The 12,095-nt window shown below is 40.0% G+C and overlaps 1 protein-coding gene across 1 annotated transcript in view; it reads left to right on the top strand.

The window, feature by feature from the left end:
• The window catches only part of LOC123979867 (GRB2-associated-binding protein 1-like), a 16,081-nt gene that overhangs the window by 1,966 nt on the left and 2,020 nt on the right, over positions 1-12,095 (top strand). The window contains exons 2-8 of the mRNA XM_046063976.1: positions 1,496-1,654; positions 1,763-1,872; positions 2,286-2,584; positions 8,105-8,201; positions 9,328-9,457; positions 10,305-10,439; positions 10,918-11,100. Of these exons, the coding sequence (XP_045919932.1) occupies positions 1,496-1,654; positions 1,763-1,872; positions 2,286-2,584; positions 8,105-8,201; positions 9,328-9,457; positions 10,305-10,439; positions 10,918-11,100 (1,113 nt within the window). The remainder of the gene's footprint in view (positions 1-1,495; positions 1,655-1,762; positions 1,873-2,285; positions 2,585-8,104; positions 8,202-9,327; positions 9,458-10,304; positions 10,440-10,917; positions 11,101-12,095) is intronic.

Genomic DNA, 12,095 nt, shown 5'->3' with positions numbered 1-12,095 from the left:
GGCAAAGAACCTTGGTGTTTGGTTTGATAGTAATTTAAATTTCGAGCAGCACACCACAAAGCTTGTTCAATCATGTTTTTATCAACTTAGAAATATAGCTAAAATTAGATCAATGTTAACTTTTAAGGACACCGAGACCATTTTACACGCCTTCATCTCATCACGCCTGGATTATTGCAACAGCCTTTTCACCTGTTTAACCCAAAAATCTATTGATCGACTCCAGACTGTCCAGAACTCAGCTGCCAGGCTTTTAACCAGAACAAAGAAATATGACCACATTATTCCTATTTTAGCTTCATTACACTGACTCCCAGTATGTTTTAGAATTGACTTTAAAATTCTATTGATCACTTTTAAAGCTCTTCATGGCCTCTCGCCTTGTTATATTTCTGACCTTTTAGTCCCATACACACCAGCACGTACCTCGAGATCCTCGGGCAGAGGTCTGTTGTCTGTTCCAGAGTCTCGACTGAAAACTAAAGGGGACAGAGCGTTTGCTGTCAGGGCCCCGAGGCTCTGGAACAGCCTGCCCGAGGAAATCAGGTCGGCTGAGTCAGTGAACTCTTTTAAGTCCCTTCTTAAAAAATACTTTTATAGGAGAGCCTTTCCCGATCTTATTTGACTTTATTTTATCCCTTTTATTTTATTGTATTTTACTAATTTTATATTTATCTTAAATGTGTATTTTGTCTTGTATTGTTTTTGTATTATTGTCTTTTGGGTATTATTGTCTTTACACTTGTTAAAGCACTTTGTAACTTGTTTTTGAAAAGTGTTCTACAAATAAAGATTATTATTATTAAATCCAGACCAGGGCTGTCGCTGTGTGGTACAGCAGCAGACCAGCTAGGTGGAGCAGCAGAGCTTTCTTCTCAAGCTTCAGGGTCTTCACTGTCAGCGTCGGGTGAAGTGACCGCAGCTGCAGTTCCCATAACTTTCCTGTTATTTTCAGGAACTCATTGTCAGTAAAACCATTAAGCTACAAAGTAGCGTCATAAGCAGCGCCATGTGGCTAGCATTTTTGTAGTAAAAGTTTTGTTTACATCACATGACACAATCAACCAATACATTTTTAGATAGAATAATTTATCACTTTCTCATTGGAGAATGACGCTGCTGCTATAGAGTCCATTTACAAAGTAGCTCTTGAAGAATTTTATTTAATTTGTATCTTTTTTTAAATTTATTTTACATGTTTGCTAATCAAAAGTAGGTAGGGCTGCGGTCCTTGGTACTTGCTCATTTGTCCTTGTGGAATTATGGAACAATTATAAGGAATATATTTTAATATTTTGCAAAATATACTTCTTAGCTTTCTTGTTGAGAGTTAGATCTATACCACTCATGTCTGTGCACTAAATATGAACCTACATCCAAGAGGCACTAAGCTTAGCTTAACATACAGACTGGAAGCAGAGGGGAAAAGCTAGCCTGGCTTTTTACAAACAAGACACAGCACGTTAATTAGACTTCACCTAGACATACTTAGTAGGTAGCTAGTAGGCACATGTTTGTTAACTGCAAGGCTAGCTGTTACGCCTTTTCAAGTTTTATACTCTGTGTTTCAGGTTATGAGTCTCTTTACATCCCTCAGTCACTGTCTGACAGAGCGAGCATGTTTGAGTTCAGCGAGAGCTTCAGCAGTTACTTCGTAAGTTAAAACTCAAGAGTAAAATTTTAAATATTTTCATGTATTCCATCTCTTTATCTTCTTTATCGCTATCATTTCTAAATATAAGTTTCTTTCTCTCTCTGTCAGTTTAATAAAGGCATGGTACCTCTGGGTAGCGTTTGCTCTGAAGATGATGATGTGGACGAACACTACGTTCTCATGAGCGCTGCCACCACTGAGCCTCCTGTTGCACCAAGGTTAGTCAGAAGATACATGATATGATGCAACTGTGTGTGGATTTAAGGAGCCTGGACCTTTTCAACTGAAAGACTGGTCTTTGCTTAGATGTCGGTGACTCGTGTCATGATAAAAGTTAGTGTTCAAATTCAGATTTCATTCCACTTTGCTTTGACAGAACACAGATATAACACGCTGTAAACATAAAATAATAATAAAATCAGTTTTGTTCTGCAGTTTAAACAAAAAGCACTGATAGATCTTTGTGTTGTCTTTGAAATAATATATTATACTAATAATATGTTTCTTTAAATGTTAATAATGTAAATAAAATTTCACTAAACTGGACACACAGACCAGCTTGAACAACCAACGGATGCCCATTTTTAAAAAAATGCACTTGAGTTTCTAATTTCTTCTTCTCTTGTTTCAGGGTGCCTCCACCTCCTTCCTCTGACCCCTCTGTCCAGCTCCAGGATGCCAACTACGTCCCAATGACCCCCCTAACTCCCTCCCTTCCTATTCATCCCACGCCTGCCACAGGTGACCTGGCATCCCTGGGGAGGCAAGTCCCCCCACCCGCCCACATGGGTTTTCGTAACTCCCCCCTGACCCCCGTCACTCCACTCACCCCGCCTCTCCGGAGGAATACCATGAACACTGTCGGTGGAAAGGAGCCAGTCGAAGCCATGCCCCCTCCGATCCACCGCAACCTGAAACCACATCGCAGAGGTGAGTAGGAGCTTTTCCAAAATTTAAACTTAACCCTGTGTCTTCAAGCTTGATTTGATGTTTAATCCCTTCACTACTGCTCGGTATCCAGAAATACCAGTTGCTCAATCATTTTATAAACATCTCTGTCAAACAAACACAACAGCATTAAATAACTACATTACAAAACATACTTTATGTCTGCAGTCTTAATTGCGCCAGTTGTTGAATGCCCCATTCCACACAACAACTTTTGTAGGCAGGGGTCACCACCTAGAGCAAAACTGCCAGCAAGTCTCATGCCAGCAGTCACTCTCATAAAAGCTTGTTTTGTGATTCACTGGGCTTTAATGAGCTGCTTGGAGTGATGCAGGCAAACAAGACATTCAATGGACGGTATGGTCCATTAAATCTGAAATCGTATTTCAATATTCTTGAGGCATGAATATGGGAAATATATTGTAATATTTACAATTACAGGTAAGACAGACTCCCTGAACTGTTGTTTTTTCCAGGTCTTAATTAAGTCGGTCAGACCCCCCCAACCCAACCCACTCTGTAATTCGAACCATGAATGTTATTAAAAAAAGATTTCAATCTCTTCTTAAACAAGAGGCCTTTTGTGGTTCAACAAGAGCTTAATTTAAGAAATGAGAAAAGTAATCCAAATAGAAGTCAACAAGCTGCAGCCCATCGTTGTTTGCACTGAAATGAAATGTATTTTATCTTTTAAAATTTCTCAACAGTATCTACAATGTTGTACATGTATTTTTAAACACAATCATCACTTTGCTTCACTTTAAGATATTCTTGTTACACTGATTTGCACAAAAATTAAAATGTAAATTATTCACATTAAGAGTAGCCTAAACATTCCCATTGATTAGTAGCTGTAGTGGTGCAGCCTGGTTGCTGCTTTCTGATGTTGTTTATCACTGCAGGAGTTAGTGTCAGTCAGCCTGCGGGGAGAACAGACGTCCGGACTGGTGGAGAGCCGACACACAAAACAGGAGGTAAAAATTAAACTGACAACACAGGAAACAACACAGACTGAAATGATTTTAAACGTAATCAACAGATATGAGAGATGACAAACCCACTTACTAGCTTTTTCCAGAACTTCCCACCACATCTTACAGTCTTAATCAGAAAATGGAGCAACTGGAAAAACTTTATTCTCTGATACAGATGTGTGTGTGATGTGGTTCAAACCACCAGAAAAAGCAAACCTAGAGTCGACCTTGAGTCAAGAATATTTAGTCAAATATTACATGTTGTGGGAGAGGAGGACTGTGCAGATGATATTCATTCCCTATGAGGTATCCTGGGAATTACATTCAAGTGATTTACGTCCATTGCCTGTAGATGCAGGAAGTATGTAGGTGGAAAGTAAGGGTGTGGAGGTTGGAGTGTTGGATAGGAGTGTAGCGAGGACTACTTTCATGCACTGGACTTTCCTGGAGCAGAGATGGAATTAACATTCATTTTAATTTACTGTAACCACGATTGTTCCCTAATCTTAATCTTAAAAGGTGTAATCTTACCCCTAACTATAGTTTATTTGCCATAATCATCATCTTACCAACCTTAAACAAAAATGCAAAGATATTGTACAAAGCAGAAACCATTTGTATTGGATGTCAAAAAAAACAACAACAAAAAAAACAACATTGTCAGAATCGTCCAATATCAAAATTTTTGGCTAACAATAGGGTTGTTATGTCAGAACAGTCCATCAGTTTCAGGTTAGCAGCAGCAGCTTCTGGTTCTGCTTATCAAGCAACAAAATGAGTGATCTTGGTGCAAACTACAGTACTGTCAAATCAATGTCATCTAGGCGAAAACTAAAATGGATGATAATGTGGTGGCCCCAAAGCTTCTTTGGTTAGATTAAAGAAACTTATCTTGTGCAGAAGGTAAAAACATCAGTAGTTTGATAGAAGCTTGGTCTTTGTTTGATAATAATAATAATAATAATAATAATGCATTACATTTATATAGCGCTTTATCATTGAAACTCAAAGTGCTTCACAGTGAAGTGGGGGGGGACTCACCTCAGCCACCACCAATGTGTAGCACCCACCTGGGTGATGCACGGCAGCCATTTAGCGCCAGAACGCTCACCACACATCAGCTTGAGGCAGAGAAGGAAGGAAACATTGAGCCAATCACAAGGGGGGATGATTAGATGCTCAGATGGAGAAAGCTAGGTTGCGAATTTTGCCATGACACCGGGGAACCCCCTACTCTTTACGACAAGTGCCATGGGATCTTTAATGACCACTATGAGTCAGGACCACGGTTTAACGTGTCATCCAAAGGACGGCATCTCCTACAGCACAGTGTCCCCATCACTGCACTGGGATCTTATTATTAGGACCAGAGGGAAGACTGCCCCCTACTGGCCCACCAACACCACTTCCAGCAGCTACTTAGTTTTCCTAGGAGGTATCCCATCCAGGTACTGGCCAAACCCAAACCTGCTTAGCTTTCAGTCATTTAGCAGTAGCAGGGTTTACATTGGTATGGCTGCCAAGAGACAAGACTCTTGCAGAAAATAAATGTGAAACTGGTAAAACTTGATTAAGCCAACACTACGCTCTTGTTTCCATCAATACTTACTTTCTGCCACAAGATACTTCCCTATTTTGGTCGTGTCTCCTTCACTGGATTCTGTCCAACTTGGCAAAACACATTTCTGTCGTCGTTTGTAAACTTAAAGTCTGAAACATCTGCAACCGAGACTGTTTCTGTTCCCGAAATAGTTGATCATTTCTTCTTACTTGTTCTTCTCTCACTTTCTTTTCTCTCTCTCTCTCTCTCTCTCTCTCTCTCTCTCTCTCTCTCTCTCTCTCTCTCTCTCTCTCTCTCTCTCTCTCTCTCTCTCTCTCTCTCTCATTTCTCTCATGTACCCCTTTGTCCTCTTTTAGTTTTAATTATTAATCTGCTTCCACTTTGCTCAACAAGGCTGCAGTGCAATGTCATGACAGCAACACGCGCACAAACACGCAGTTCCATATATAGAGCTGTAGCTTATAGAAAAGTTGGCATTAAATATTAATACATGTTCACAGTTAGGGAGCTGGTTCTTCAGCACTCAAAATGCTGCTTCTTCATTTGAGATTTCACTTCATGTACAGAGCTTTTATTTTCATTTTCAACATAATAAGCCCCATTAGTATTTTTACTTTTTTACTCACACATTACTTTTTGGAAAAACAATAACACAGTCACAACGTATGAGGGTTAAGTTAAGTCTTAACTAAAGTCGGTTGAAGAAACTGGCCCATTTAAAATGATAAAATCACTTTCATTTACACGCGTCTCTCTGTTGGCCAGATGATTGCAGTCCCTCTTGTGTGCCATTAGCTAACAATTATCCAACAACTACCACAAATATATGAATGAGTCATATTTATGAGCTATGAGCGAGACAAAAGTTTTATTGACTTCACTCACGCCGCTCCCTCTGCCATAAACTGCACGGTCAGCTCGTATTTGATATGATGTGTGGAAACCAGAGATGCTCACAAGTCTCTGAGCTAGAGTCCAAGTCGATTCTCAAGTCTCTCATGGTTATAATGAATGTTGTATCACCTGTTGTGTTCAATCCAGGCTGCTTATAAAACTGCATAGCTATAAGGAATTCTGTAACTGTAACCTGTTTTGCTCTTACTGAGCACAACCATGTAATGTACAATGCAATTAATTACATCTTATTAATTACTGTAAGTCAACAAACCCCGTTGACTCTAAAACCTAGTGTAACATTATAGCTAAATAAAACTATGATGTTACATGATCAACAGTAAACCTGTAACCTGTTTGCAGCCAGTGTTAATAATTAATGTGATGGCAGCCAGCGGGACGTAAATGATTAGTAATTGACCACCACAAGTTTGGCAAGCAAACAAACGCTCATTCATCTTTTCATAACGAACGACAGTTGAAGTTAACCTCCATAGGTCGTAGCAAAAGCAAGAAGCAAGCTAACGTTAGATGGCCAATGCTGAGCTAAACATATTTACTAACCTCGGGTTACCAACCTATTTTGCCGTCAGCGCTTCTTTGTTTGGGTCTTATTGTATTGGCACAGCAGCTGACACAGCTGTTTGTTGTCCTCTCTCACATGTGGCGTAGCTGATACTATGTGTTACGTATGCAGGTTTATAGGTAACGGAGGGAGGGGAATAACAGCGAGCTCATCAGACATTTCCTAAAAATAAACATTGTTCACGAGTCCCGCACTTCGAGTCCGAGTCAAGTCTGAAGTCTTTTGAGGACGAGTCTCAAACTCGAGTCCCCATCTCTGGTGAAAACCGCGGGAGCTGTCTTCCTTTAGTGTGACAGAGAACAAACGGCTAACTTCAGTAATTTTATTGTAACTTTAGCTGCCATTATCATGACTTACCGACGTAAGTAACTGACTGATTACGTATGTTTCTTGTAGAGATCGCTGCATTTACAAGTTTTTAACATCTGGCTAGAATGCGACCTCTCGAGGAATCCATCTTGACTGCTTCTTGGATGCGTTTACGCTTAGCTTTTTTGGAGATCAGATCCATCCAAGTCGATGAAGTGTAAATCGGGTCTTTAACCCTCCCATTTCTCCCGGGATTATCCCATATTTTACAATACTCTCCCATTGTCCTCCTGTTTAATTTTTTGAAACAGAAAAAAATAAAATAATCACCCATCAATAAAACAAGAAAAAAAAGAAGAGCACTGCGAGGATTCAAGGATGGATGAACGTGAAAGGGATGGATTAGGCCTACCTGCCAAAAAAGTTAAAATTCTCACCAAATGGGAGCCATTCCTCTCACTCACCCTGCCTCTCCCATCTATTTTAGTAATCACTCTCTTCTATCTATTGTCTCACTTAATTTATAGTGCTGAACGTATATGCCCTGCTGTGTTTTCATTTAAATAGGTCTAATGCAGGGATGTTCCCAACATTTCACTTTTAATCAGGTATAACATTCTGACCCTAACCCTGACCACCTAATTGTAATCACTTACTTATTGTAGGAATTAGTTGACCCAACAGTTGTTGCACTGATATTTTAAAGCAAATGGTTGCCTAGTGGGGAATTTAGGATTTGCTGTGTACCCTTGACTAATTGTCTAAAACGGGTAAATTGCTAGCCTCCCTTCTTCTAAACTAAAAAGCCAGCAGTTGCTGTGAGATGCATCATTATTGGCTTATCCTGTACAATCTATACTGTTGTGCTCCTGGTGACCCTCCCAGGTGTGTTGCATCAGTGGCTGACAACCCATGTGAGACTTCAGGGCAGACACTCCAATCTTTTCCCTACACAACCCCTGATCTGCCAAACTAAAAGTCTTATCAAAACAAGTATGTTGGCAATTCTGTACTTTATACTTAACATGCTCTGGTCTGACTGTGGGTGAGATGAGAAACAAACCTTAAAAAAATGTTTCTCTTTTTTTTTGCATAAAACTTCTCTGTTCTGTGGTTAGCTGTGTTTCAGAAAGTGAAAAACCTCTCTCTCTCTTTCTCTCTCTCTCTCGCCCTCCCAGTTAAACCACCTCCTCTAGACATCAGTCCAGTGCAGCAGCACTGGCAGGAAGTCCCGCCTCCTATACGCTCGCCTGTCACTCGAACCTTTACACGAGAGTAAGTTTGTGTAGGTTCGTGTGTGTGTGGCTTGATGTTTTTATTGCAGTGTCAGAATAAAACTGACACAGCCAGAAAGGGAGTCATGATCTTTGGGCAGCTACGATGAATCTGTGGCACTCTGCTGCCCCGCTGTGGTGCTGCAGGAGCACTGCAAGTTATCACTACTAACCTGAGTGGTCAGTGGTGGAAAATTACATTTATTCAAGTACTGTACTAAGTACATTTTTGATATACTTGTACTTTATTTGAGTATTTCCATTTGATGCTACTAAATACTTATACTGCACTAAATTTAATAGGCCAATATTGTATTTTTACTCCACTACATTTATTTGACAGCTGTTCAAATTTTTTTCACACAAAAAAAAGATTAGACAATTAGTCTGAATAATGAATACAACTTTCTCTATCAGAAATTTCTTCTTTCCTCTCCCATTAATCCTCTCACGACCCCTCAAATCTATCTGGTGACCCTTTGGATGGGCCCAACCCCTCGGTCTGGACTGTCCTACTGGGTATAAAGTAGTTAAGTAAGCATAATATAACTCGAGCAGCTACAACAGTAAAATGCAGCTCTAACTTTGATACATTGGGACTAACGATCTAATAATGTCATGGGCCTATTTCACAGGAGTCACTGGAAACCTTTCACTTCAGAACGAGGAGCCTACTTTTACGTTTAACATTTAAATACATTTTACTGATTATACTATTGTACTTTTACTTGATTATGGTTTTGAAAGCAGGACTTCTACTTGATACAAAAAAATCCTCATTGCAGTTTCCTAGAGTGCAAGATGATGTCTTTAAATGTCTTATGTATGTCCAAACAACACACTTAAACGGACTGATGAATTTAAATTATCAAAGTAATTGCCAGTTAAATTTTCATTTATGCTACTAATTGATCAAAGTAGCCTAAATGAACTGATTAGTTGTTGCAGCTCTAAACTTTTTCAAATTATTTGAAGTTTTCCGACCACCAGTCGCAAACTTGACTATATTCATATGGAGAGAAGGTTTTGAGATTTTGCTGATAATAATGACCTGAATGATTAATCGAGTAAATTAACTAATTGTTGCTGCTCGTATTCATGACGTTTGGTGTGTGTGTGTGTGTCAGTCCGTCCAGTCGTCGGACAGTCAGGCCGACCTCTGCCCACAGCTCGTCCCCCTCCTCCGATTCTGATGAACCCGATGACAGCTACGTTGCTATGACGTCCTCCGGCCTCAGTTTCAGTGCCGGGGAACAGGTAAAACCCTCCTTCCTTCCTTCCTTCCTTCTTACTGTGCATCCTTTCCTTTTCCTCTCTCCCTTTTTTCATTCAGTCCATGCTGTCTTTACTTTATTTTCTGTCCTTCCTTCTTTACACCCTTCCTCCTAAATTCTTATAATGATAAAACATTTAATTTCAATTTACAATAAAACCAGTAGGCTACATTAACTACATTAAAAATAGGTGAAGCAGTAAAATGACGACATAAAATACATAAATGCAAGTGAAACAATAAAATGAGCAAATAACAGCAGGTGAAATGTAATGTCATTCGAGGTTGAATGCTAATCTAAAGAGGTAAGTGATCTGAATGTGTCCACGTCAGTACAGTCACGGATGTGTTTGGGTAAAGAGTCCCAGAGGGAGGGGGCTGCGATGGTCCCACCCCAGGTACTTGGTCCTGAGTGGTGGGGAAAGGTTACTGGGGGTTGTAGTAGTGGAGCTGGTCTATGAGGTCGGAAGAGGCCTGGTTACGGAGGTCTTTGTGGGTGAGGAGGGGAACAGGGAGACAGTGGAGATTCTGGAAGACGGGGATGATGTGGTCACGGAAAGCAAGGTGTGGGTGAGGAGACGGGCAGTCCTTCCTTCTTTACATCCCTCTTCTAGCATCTTTCCTGTCATTCATCCTTACTTTATTTTTTTCTTCCTTGCTGATGTTATTAATTTTCTCCCTGTCATTTTCCTTTCTGACATTTCACTTCTTCATATTTCCTTCTCTCAGTGTTCTACTTTGCTTCCTTACTTAACCTGTTTCCTCATCTGTTTCCTTTTAATATAGGCTTAACTAAACATAGTGTGTGTGTGTGTGTGTGTGTGTCTACAGTCTCTGAGGCTTATGCTGCACAGGGCTTCAGAAGGCGGAGTCAGTAGCCCCTTGCTACGGCGAGCCAGAGGCAACAAACAGGTGGAGTACCTGGACCTGGACCTCCACACTGGGCGATCGACACCAACAAGACAGGTAACCCTGCTCTCAATTTCTCTCTGTCATGTCACACAAATCACAAAATATAACAAACTATGGTTTATTTTTTAAAACTGTTATATATTGTGCAGCCATGTGTAGCTGTGTGGATTTTGTTTGTTTTGTTTGTATTTTCCAATAATTGGTCAGTTGAGAGAAATGATCTTTCATGTCTTTTAGATGGTCAGCCACTAGAGGGCGCCAAGCCAACACCTCTCTAAATTAAAAATCTTGTATTATATATTTAATATACTTACTATTTGGTTCCACTTATTTCCTCTGATTTTTATTTTTTTTATGTGTGATAAATTTATAATTTGTATATTTTATTGATAAGCAATTATATCTGCTTTGTCATTTGCTGCATCACATCTTTTTGAAACAGTTTTATTTTGTAAATCTTCTTGCAGTGGACCAATCGATACATAAATTAATTATGAGTGAAAAATAAAAAATGTGTGTCTGCCATAACCAGAAACGCTGCACTGCAGAAGGCGGAAGCGGCAGCAATGAGCAGGCTGAAGCAGGTGAGGAGCGAGCACGGGGCCAGCGTACACGTGTGGACTACGTGGTGGTGGACCCCAAAAGGACCAAGGCCCTGAGGAGCACCAGAGAAGCATGGCATGATGGGAGGATGTCTACGGAGAAGGAGAAATGCTAGAAATGCACACAGACATAATGTTTGAAGAAGCATTTTAACCAGCACTGAGGTCAAGGACAAAAACAAGAGTTACTTTGCTTAAAAGTAGGCTACGTTTACTCCCAGAGAAAAGTAGTTACACCTTAATTTCTTTAAATCCTAAAATGTTCAGTCTCAACTTACTTACTAGAGGTAATCTGATCTTATTAAGGGTTTATAAGTTGTAGCTAATGCTTTATCAATGGTAACGAAGCATTCTTGCAGCTACATTTAAGCAAATAAAAGCAAATAATTTAGTGATAACTTGTCTTATTAAGTGGCATCAAGGAATCTGCTACTTTGAATTGGTGAATTTTCCACTTTTAATTTGTCAATTGAAAATGTCCAAAAGGTTGTAGCCAACCTGAAAAGGAATAGTGACTTTCTTATCTAGCCTTCAATGGACCTGTCAATTTAAAACTCAAATCATTGTTTGATACATGCGGAGACAACAAAAACAGAAAGGCCAGTAGTAACAGGTGAACGGCTGTATTGAAACTCAAAGTGAACAGTCACAACAGAAATAGCAACAGAAAGTTCTGTTTTTCACATTGCTGCTACGATCTACCAGCAGTCGACAATTACTACTAAATATTAGTCGGTCCATATGTTAATCTCCCCATCCATCCATCCATCCATCGTCAACCGCTTATCCTGCGTACAGGGTCGCGGGGGGCTGGAGTCAATCCCAGCTGACATCGGGTGAAAGGCCAGTCCATCACAGGGCCCGTTAGTCTCCCAAAATTGTATTTCCTGCTGAAGTAGTGAAAAATATGGTGGACTGTGGGACGAATCAAGATGTGCTGATGATATCAGTATAATGCGATCAATTTTTTATGTAATCATTGAATGATTGAGTCAAATCAAATCTGTAATGTTAGTGCTGATTAATTTCACTGATTCTGTGAGGGAGGAAAGATGTGATTATAGTAATGACGGTCCAGCTGTGAATAAACACTACACGTCACTCTTTG

This window comes from Micropterus dolomieu, linkage group LG12, assembly GCF_021292245.1.
Source record: "Micropterus dolomieu isolate WLL.071019.BEF.003 ecotype Adirondacks linkage group LG12, ASM2129224v1, whole genome shotgun sequence".
Classification (NCBI taxonomy): domain Eukaryota; kingdom Metazoa; phylum Chordata; class Actinopteri; order Centrarchiformes; family Centrarchidae; genus Micropterus; species Micropterus dolomieu.
The sequence above is the reverse complement of the archived record's forward strand: the minus strand, read 5'-3'. Positions and strand labels throughout refer to the sequence as shown.